Source organism: Macrosteles quadrilineatus, unplaced genomic scaffold (assembly GCF_028750875.1).
Source record: "Macrosteles quadrilineatus isolate MER2022 unplaced genomic scaffold, UCM_ALF_1.0 Scaffold_44__1_contigs__length_1017569, whole genome shotgun sequence".
Lineage (NCBI taxonomy): Eukaryota > Metazoa > Arthropoda > Insecta > Hemiptera > Cicadellidae > Macrosteles > Macrosteles quadrilineatus.
Genome location: NW_026542637.1, coordinates 292,385 through 302,895, shown reverse-complemented (window position 1 = coordinate 302,895; position 10,511 = coordinate 292,385). Strand labels below are relative to the sequence as shown.

General features: G+C 38.1%; 1 protein-coding gene across 1 annotated transcript; it reads right to left on the bottom strand.

Annotated features, from left to right (window-relative positions):
* Positions 1–5,641: 5,641 nt before the first annotated feature.
* On the bottom strand, positions 5,642–9,598 carry LOC129005910 (uncharacterized). Its single transcript, XM_054434950.1, has 2 exons — positions 8,695–9,598; positions 5,642–8,163 (listed from the first exon to the last, which is right to left on the bottom strand). The coding sequence occupies exons 1-2, from the start codon at positions 9,596–9,598 to the stop codon at positions 5,642–5,644; spliced, it is 3,426 nt and encodes a 1,141-aa protein (XP_054290925.1).
* Positions 9,599–10,511: the final 913 nt, after the last annotated feature.

Here is a 10,511-nt window from a genome sequence, read left to right as displayed (position 1 = left end):
ATGCATCAAAGATGCATCATAGATGGAACATAGATGAATCAAAGATGCATCATAGATGCATCAAAGATGCATCATAGATGCATCATAGATGGATCATAGATGCATCATAGATGGATCATTGATGCATCATAGATGCATCATAGATGCATCAAAGATGGATCATTGATGCATCAATGATCCATCTTTGATGCATCTATAATGCATCTATGATTCATCTATGATGCATCAATGATCCATCAAAGATGGATCATTGATGCATCATAGATGAATCATAGATGCATCATAGATGCATCAAAGGATGGATCATTGTTGCATCATAGTAAATCATAGATGCATCATAGATGCATCAAAGATGGATCATTGATGCATCAAAGATGGATCATTGATGCATCATAGATGCATCAAAGATGGATCATTGATGCATCATAGATACATCAAAGATGGATCATTGATGCATCATAGATGAATCATAGATGCATCATAGATGCATCAAAGGATGGATCATTGATGCATCATAGTAAATCATAGATGCATCATAGATGCATCAAAGATGGATCATTGATGCATCATAGATGCATCAAAGATGGATCAAAGATGCATCAAAGATGGATCATTGATGCATCATAGATGAATCATAGATGCATCATAGATGCATCAAAGATGGATCATTGATGCATCATAGATGAATCATAGATGCATCAATGATCCATCTTTGATGCATCAATGATCCATCTTTGATGCATCTATGATGCATCAATGATCCTGTAATGTAAAAATAACAGCATAGGTCCTCTTTACTATCATAGTTCCCATAGTTTTTAGGGATCAACCGGGGATCAAACCAGCAACCTCCAGATTTAAAAGCAAACACTATAACCACTCGACTATCCATACAATATTATTACGACAATATTATATGGTTTTAGATGGATCTTTCTACAAAGCTGTCGTCTTGCGAGGTGCTCTCTTCCCCTTTGAAAGTCCCCATCAAAGATCTGACCGAGCCGGCGAAAATTCAATCTGCTAGACGAATCAACACGAGATTCGGAACCATGGTGATCGTACTACACGTCACCACATCTGCCGGCGAGGAGAGGGTGACATTTTTACCCTCGAGGTTCACCAGCCTCCTCACAGACGAAGATCTAGAATGTTTCACAAACTCTAAATTGTATAGTGTTAAATGTACGGGGATGGTGGGGAATTCCCCAAATGTGCTTATTTATAAACATTAGTTTTTAGCATGTTGATCAGTAGTAGTAGTGCTCAGTAGTTTTTAACACTTCACTCAATTCTTTATAAATTAGTAATGTGTCTTGCTTGTAGAATAAATATTTGTAACATTATAACTGCGTTTTCAATTCCAAGTGCACCCTCAAAATAAGGGAGGGGGGTATTATATGGTATAATACTAAGCCAGTTCCTCTGGATACAAGTACAATACGATATAATACCTGAACCTGGGGGTGTCCTTCAGACACTCGGACAGTCCCAAACCCTGTCCTAAAGGGTGCACAACAAGTTTTCTATATACTATTTGCTAGGGACATGAAGTTTTTTTCGTTTGGCGAGAAGGTGAGGTTTTTTTTGTTTGGCGGGAAAATAAAAGTGAGGTTATGTAACTTGGCGGGAACCTACGCAATACGTTGTTTGGCGGGAATCGGCGGAGAAGAAGTAAGGTTTTTTTCGTTTAGCGCGAAAGTCACTTGGCGGGAAGGTGATTTTTTCGTTTGGCGCGAAAGTGAGGTTATATTACTTGGCAGGAAGGTGATTTTTTCGTCTGGCGCGAAAATAAATGTGAGGTTATGTTACTTGGCGGGAAGGAGAAGTTTTTTCGTTTAGCACGAAAGTGAGGTTATGTTTCTTGGCGGGAAGGTGAAGTTTTTTTCGTTTGGCGGGAACCTACGTATGCAATACGTAAAGTGAGGTTAGATGTTTGGCGCGAAAACAAAAGTGAGGTTAGACCACGTGGGACACCAGAGGGCGACCACGTGGGACAAAAGGGGGCATGGCCTAGGGGGAAGGGTGGGGATGAAATGCTGCTCTCTGATTGGTGGCCGCAAGAGCTGCTTTTCCTACTCTTGTACTCTCCTAAAGGCCTGCATTGGTTTGTAAACGTAGAAAATAAGGGCGTGGTATCCCGCGGGTGTATTGGTATTGGTCTTATTGTGTGGAGTACCTACTCAAGTTGCCGCCGGCGATAGGCATTGTTGAACTCCCTGCGGAAGTTACAATTGTCAATCAAAAGCAGCGAATTGAAGCTGGTATTGTGCTGCTAAAGATCGTCTACTCGTCTAACGATGCCAATAGAGCTGCTAGCTCACTTGGGACATGAGTTGGTGGTAACTTATAAACATTCGATCATCATTTTTTATCTTTTTGGTTCGTAGTTAAACTTGCAAGACACTCTCTACAGAACAAAAAAATAGTTTATTAGATAACTTACTAAAAGTAAGTTTTTCTTACATTTTAACCAAGGGACCATCATGACGTAGTTTACATTCATTTAAATTATTAGACTTTGATCCAAACTTAGATGTAAATTGTTCTACTGTTCTTAGAAATATTAACCTAGTAACATTTTTTTATTCATATGTGTATTGAAGAGAACCTTCGACCATATCTACTACTCTTTGATGGTCTTTCAGCCATTTTGCTATTATTGTTTCTGATTGTTTTGGGTTGAACATTGAATATTTTCAATTTTAAGAAATGATTGTTTAGCTTCTGTACCTTCTTAAATATATTGTAGAAAATGTAATACATTTTTTTCATCAATGACCACATGTTTCAAAGATCCTGTAAAGACTAATAAATGAAGATCTCTCAACCTGAAAACCTAATCAATATTCATTTAAAAAACGTATCAACAACTTCCATCAATTCCTGTAACCAAAATTAATTAATGAATGCTTTTAGGTTGTCAACCCAACCACAAATTACTTTCTCAGACGTCTACACGATGAGAGGCTATTTAATCAGCTGCAGGAAGGGTGTTTTTACATCATTCAAGCAATTAGCCTAACAGCTTGGTTACCCGAACACCTGTGGTCAGGTGATATGTGGAGGCAAAAACCCTTACAACCCCCAAACCCAAACCTTCCAAAAACCGTTGGTAACTTTGCTGTTGTTTTAAAATTATACTGCCAATTCACATACATAGGTTACAATAAGATATAAAAATAAGAAATAAATTTCGTGATTTACTCTTTGGGTCATGTTTATGTCATATTCACTCAAAGTTTTATAAAACTGTAGTAACATAAAACTGTTACTATTAAATATTGATAAGACACTTTGTTTTGGACATTTTCTTATCAAGTTGTAATTTTTTTATGGTTTTCTTTCAATGAAAAATATTGTTAAAAAACGTCACATTTGTCATAGTTTAAACTATGTTTTTTTTATTTTCCACGCGCTTATATACAAAAATATTCCCGTTCTATCAAGCAAAAACAGTATACAAAAAACATTTTTACAGCTATAATTATATTTCATACTTGTTAGTTACTTTTGCTTTTTGTCATCACATTTTTGTAACTTCTCAACTTAATAATCCTCTGATCTTAGTAATGGAAATGTTAATAATAAAATATTTGGTAGATAGCAATATTGGATTTTTCTTTGTTTGAAGTTCATTGTTGGTGATGGTGAGTTAATGTTGTTCAAAGGTTTATTGCGGACATTTTGATTTTGATTTTGATTGGATTTTTATGTGAATCCTGCTTTATGGCAAATTAATTCCGACGGTAAAACTTTGTTGTCAATGCTTTTGCAAAGATTTAAACCACCTCGTCGTCTCCTTTTTAAATACGCTCCCTTCCGACAATTTCTTGAATTCCTACAATGCCATTTACATACTGAAAGGTACGATTCGAAATAACTCTCGAAACGTTACGAAGCGATTTAAACGTCACCTGCGGTTTCTTTGCGAGTTGACGATTTGACTTGTAAATCTAGTGCCGAGGGACTCCCTATACTCCTGTGGGGAGCGGTTAGGGGCGCTTTTTGGGGGAGGTAATGTATGAAATGCTCAGTCCCTTAGCTTAAGTCAACAGTTGCCGTTGAGAGGACCAAATTGATTGAGGGATTGCTATTGTCCCCGCCCCAAGTCTCAAGTCAGTTTTCCCCCAGAATCTACCGTTTTCCACGGGCGTTGTTTTGAGCACGTGAGTGGAAAATGTACAACATATTCTATTAGCTTCAATTTTCAGTTTGTTTTCAGATAGATACATTTGTTCCGACAATATTTACAACACAACAAACAACAACAATATTTTAGTTGTAGTTGTACTGACGTTTTCCAGTTATGTAACCCTGCATTTTGTAAAAAGATATTCTTGATTTCTGAACAATTATTATGTGTTATAGTTGTTCTATTGTATTACTGTTAATTTCAAACAATGTTAGCTTTTATATTTAAGTTAATTTACCTTAAAAATCGCAAAAACCACAAAACAATTCAGGTTATTTTTGCATACTAGCCTACTACGTGATTATGTTTTGTTACATTGAATTGTTAATACTTTACACCCGAGTTTTATAGTTCCTCTTATTTGAAATATTGCTTAACACTTTATAATAAATATTTTTGTACTGGTCAGCTTTACAATTAATTAATATCCATTATTTCAAACCGGCTAAATTATGTTATTTACGTAATCTTTGCAAAGATCTTCCTCCAAAAATTTGGGTTTTTACTATTCGTGATGAAAAATATCCGCAAAAGATACTTACACAATTAACATAAATTACCGTCATCAAAAGTGCACTTCAAAACGAAGAGCTGATTAACTATTTTGTAATTTTTGGTAAAATAGCGTTTAATCAATTCTAAAAATCTGGCAATTTCCGGAGGGTTATCTTAAAACAATTATATAATCGTTGCAAACGGAATTTATTGTGCAATCGACGCCGTGTCTCTTATGTTAGCAATACCAGCAAAACTCTTAAACAGGTGATTTGCATGACAATCATTGTTTGGTATAATAAGAAAAATATGTACATAGAATGAAATTAATCAGTCTTAATTAGGCTAATTTTTAAAGTGCTAAACAATGTTGAATTGCTGTCACAGACCTTAGTGAAGCTGAAGAGATGTTTGGTTTGGGGTACCCCACCTGACTTGAAGCACTGGGCAATGGCGGCGTCGACGAGGACTGTCCATGTACACGTTGACCTACTTGCACTATTACAATTGTCCGTTAAATAAACAAAAAATAATTTCTTCTTGGGATAAAAACAAAACTATTGTCACTTCTATTAGCACTGTACAGACTGATTAATTTAAAGAAAAAAAAGGTAAAAATTGCGGGATGTTGAAAAGATGATGCGGATATACGATAGTAAATATGGTGATAGTTCAGCGGCGGACGACAGTGGACTGCGTCGTTTGGAAAGATATCAGTGTTGAGGGCAAAGGCCGCATACCTTCGTTAGCGGCTGAATAGCGGAAAATTACTTGGGCTAGGTTTTGTTTGAAACGGAAGAATATAAATATGGACTCGATTTAAAAATCATGAAACCTAAAATATCCAACATATCGCCCCCCTTGAACCAACCTGGTTCAATGAAAAAACTGAAAAATGGGAAAAGACAAATGAAAATAAATTGAAAGGGGGTGAAAGGGAATGCTTAGGAATTAATTGGTAGGAAGAAGGGAAACTTTGACGGTTGGCCGACTGAAGTTCCCTGTAGCGGTGCGTAGATGGACCACTCGTACAATTCCGTCTGCTCCTGGAGATACTGCGGTGATTCTTGCAAGTTTCCATTGTAGGGGAGGAGTGTTAGGCTCATGAATAACAACAAGGTCACCAATCTTGAGGTTCTCTGTTTTACTCGTCCACTTAGAGTGATGCTGTAGAGTATGCAGATACTCTTGGGACCATCGAGTCCAGATGTGTTGAGAGAATGCCTGAACTAATTGCCATCTCCTCAAGCGGTTACAAGAAGTTTCATCATATTGAGGTTCAACCATGGATTTCAGAGGTCCACCAGTTAAAAAGTGTCCTGGGGTTAGAGACTCTAAGTCATTCGGATCTCCAGAGAGAGGGGTAAGCGGTCTTGAATTTAATATTGCTTCGACACGTGACACGAGAGTTATGAATTCTTCATAAGTCAGGATTTGGCCACCGATTACTCTATGAAGGTGATGCTTAGCACTCCTAACAGCTCGTTCCCACAAGCCACCTTGATGAGGCGCGTGTGGAGGCAGAAATTTGAAAGAAATGTTGTTTTCTTCAGCAAAACGGTGAGTTACTGGATTGCAAAGGAGGTTGTTAAAACATTTGTGAAGTGCAGCAGCTGCTCCGACAAAGTTGGTTCCACAATCACTATGAATTTCCTTCACTGAACCACGTCTGGAAATAAAACGTGTAAGAGCTGCTATATAAGCTTCTGAGGACAAATCCGACACAACTTCTAAGTGTACGGCTTTCGTTGCAAAGCAGACAAATAGACAAAGATAAACTTTAATAGGCTGAAGCCTTTTTAGGACATACAATTTCACTGTAAATGGTCCGGCATAGTCGACTCCAGTAACATTAAAAGGTCGGGTTGCTACCACTCTTGGGGAAGGTAAGTCTCCCATCAATGGTGTGTTTGGCTTAGGTTTCATTCTGAAACATCTCAGGCGTTTAAAAATCCTGGAGCGTATGATACTACGAGCAGAAAGTATCCAATATTTCTCACGAAGAACAGCTTGGAGTTGTGTTGGTCCACAGTGAAGAAAGATGCGATGATGATAATCAATTATCAAATTTACAACAAAATGATCCTTTGGTAAGATAATTTGATGCTTGGCGCTGTACGGCAACTCAGAATGTTTCAGTCGTCCTCCAACTCTTAACAAACCTTCATCATCCATAAACGGTGAAAGGCGTTGAATGCGAGAAGAACACACATTCTTCTTTGACAGGGAATTAATATCCTCAGAGAAACTCTCTCTTTGAACAAGCCAACAAATCCGTTTGTTCGATACTTCTAACTCTTCAAGTGTGAGAGAATGAGTAATCCTTTGCTTAGTTTTCAAGCAGGAAATAAAACGTAAAACGTAGCCCATGACATGAAGTAGTTTAGTCCATGAAGAGAATTTATTGATAAACTTCAGATCTTGATCTTCAGCTATCGTAAGAAGATTTAGTGTTGTGGTTTTAATTTCTGGGAGTTCCTCTTCGGGAAGATGACTCGATGGTTGAGGCCATGAATCAGATGAACTCTTAAGCCATGTGGGTCCAGACCACCAGAGCTTGTTATGAATAAGAAGAGATGGGGTTAATCCTCTAGAGGCAACATCAGCGGGGTTTTCAAGAGTAGAAATGTGTTTCCATATGCAGGAAGGGGTCAATTCTTGAATCTGTGCAACACGATTTGCAACATATAACTTCAAACGATGAGAAGGGGTGTGAATCCATGAAAGAGCCACAGTGGAGTCACTCCAAGCGGTAACAGAATCTATCTTGTAGCGATCTGAGAGTTGATCAACACAGTAGTGTAACAGTTTGGCTAAAATATGTGCTCCGCACAGTTCAAGGCGAGGAATCGTGATACGTTTCAGGGGTGCCACACGTGACTTGGCTATTAATAAGTTGACATATATACTGCCTTGCGGGTTCTCAGTTCGTAGATAAACACATCCAGCAAAACCGAGTTCACTTGCATCTGAAAATCCATGCAACTGAATATTAACCGCATCACTCAGAGATATGTACCTGCCAATCTCCAAATTTTCAATCTCAGGAAGTTCGTTGACAAAAGTTGACCATCTGTCGATAATATCACTAGGAAGAGTATTATCCCAATCTAGGCCTAGTGACCATATATGCTGCATGAGAGCCTTAGCCCAAAAAATAACAGGGGTAAGCATGCCTGTTACATCATAAATCTTAGCGATGGAAGACAAAATTGCTCTTTTGGTAAAAATCAATGGAGCTTCAGAAATTGCATATGAGAATGTGTCTGAGTGTGGATTCCACTTCAGTCCAAGAATACTAACACAAGGTGAGTCAGTTGATAAGCAGTGTTGAGGGGGTAAATTTTTCAATATTTGGCTATTGTTAGACGCCCATTTGCGAAGTTCAAAGCCTCCTTTTCGTAAAAGGTTTATTACATCTTGCTGTAATTTTGCAGCTTCTTCAACAGTATCGCTGCCTAGTAGCGCATCGTCTACGTAAATTTGTCGTTTAAGTGCATGAGCAGCAAGTTCATGATTCTTTCCTTCATCATGAATTAATTGTTGTATTACTCGATTAGCCAAAAATGGCGAAGAAGTCATACCATAAGTAACGGTTGTCAACTGAAAAACTCGAAGCGGCTGTGACATTTCTTCTCTCCAATAGATGAGTTGAAAACGTTGGTCTTGTTCATGAATAGAGATCATACGGAACATCTGTTTGATATCACAAGCAAAGGCGATCCTATTTTGACGAAAACGTAGAATTATGTCTGTTATTTAATTATGTAACTTGGGTCCTTGATGCTGTAGACTGTTAAGTGTTACACCAGTTGAAGTTTGAGAGGACGCATTAAATACAACACGTATCTTTCCATCCTTAAAGACACCGTGGTGTGGTAAGAAGCAATGATATTGGTTATTTAGATCAAATAAGTTTGAGGGTTTCATTTGACCAGAGGATTCGTAGTCATTCATAAATTCAATGTACTTTTCTTTGAAATCAGGTTGCGATTGAAACTTACGTTCAAGCGATTTGAAAGTTTGTAAAGCAACTGTAGAAGAATTTCCTAGTTTTACTGGATTTTCTTTGAACGGTAAACAACAAACATATCTTCCCGTCTCGTCACGAGAGTGAGTTTTCAAAAAATGATCTTCACATTCCATTTCCTCTGGGGATAGCTTAGAACAAGCAGGTGGTTCTTCCAATGCCCAAAATCGCTGAAGTGTTTCATGAAGTGTAAGATCATTGATGGAAAGTAAAGTCGTCAATCCACTGAAGGTTTGGCCGTCTTGTGAAGTAGGCACGTTCCCAAGGACAACATATCCAAAAATAGTGTTTATAGTGTATGGCATACGATCACCAAGACTGGTGGCAGATCCAATAATAGTTTGAGCAAACAGATCCGCACCGATGAGCAAATGTCCAGGAGTGTCGAAGTTGGGATCGGCAAGTGCGTATTCTTTGATTTGAGCCTTTATTTCAGAAGATATCTTGACACTAGGCATATCATTGGTAATTCTATCAAGTATGAGGACAGGATGTGCCGTAGCAAGTGTTTTCCCGTTAAGCGAAGAAATATTTACAAAGGAAAGTCCCTTAGGCTTTATTCGAGCTGAGGCAATGCCCTTTATCTCGTGAACGCCAACAGACGAACGCTGAATGTGAATCATACTGGCACAGTGTTCAGATATTATACTCGTTTGTGATGCACTATCAAGCACAGCTCGGACAATAATATTATGACCATTCGAGGTAGAAATTTTTACCAATGCAGTGGCAAGAAGTACAGTACAGTTGTGGCTGGCAGCACCAGTGTCTACATGAGCAGAGAGTGTATTTGATTCAAATCCTTGCGGTACAGGAGCCTTCAATTGTGTTGTGGAATTGGCCTGAGTCTTATTCGAGGGCTTAACAGATTTTTTCATTATAGGCTGGTCCGTTTTGTAAAAATGCAGTAGCGTATGGTGTCGCTTAAAACAAACTCGACACGAACTGGATGACTTACATGAGCCTAAGAAATGTCGTCCTAAACAATTAACACATAGGCTATTGTTCTTAATGAAGTTGAACCTATCGTGTGGTGATAAGGCACCAAAAACATCACAGCGAAAAATGTTATGCGATGCTCCATTGCAGTAAGCACAAGTATGAGCTTGTTCATTGTCATTAGAAGAAAGCATTACAACTTTGCTTGGCTTGGGACTAGCGGTTTGCCTACCTAGATAAGGCATGTTCTTACTACTTCCATAGTTTTTTAACTGAAGGGAAGAATTAGCATGTGAGGTCGAGCCTAAGTTAGCCGCCTCTCTGTAAGAACACTCATTTTCCAGAAAGTTTATTATTTCTGTGACAGAAGGAACCTGTTTTGAGTCATCTCGTTTTTGTTCAAAATCTGAACGCATAGCGGAATCAAGCTTTCTCAAAATATGTGTACTTAAGATCAGGTTGTCATCAGTTATGTTATGGCCAAGTGCTTTAAGAGCTTGCTGATTTCCATTAAAAATTGAAATAAAATTCCTAAGTTGTGTAACATTAGGCTTAGTAAGCTGCGGTAGGTCCAAGATGTTAGTAGAATGTAATGAAATCAAGAGCCTTGTATTGTGGTACCTCTTAAGCAGGGTTTGCCAAGCAATTACATAATTAGCACTATTTAGTGGTATAGACTTAACTAAGTTCAAAGGTTCATCTGAAAGACAGCTTATGAGATATGAGAATTTCTCAACATTAGAAATTGTTTTATTATTATGTAAAGTACTTTCAAACAGGCCATGAAATGAGACCCATTGCTCAGGATTGCCAGAGAATGTTGGCAGTTTGATTTGCGGCAATTTCACAGTC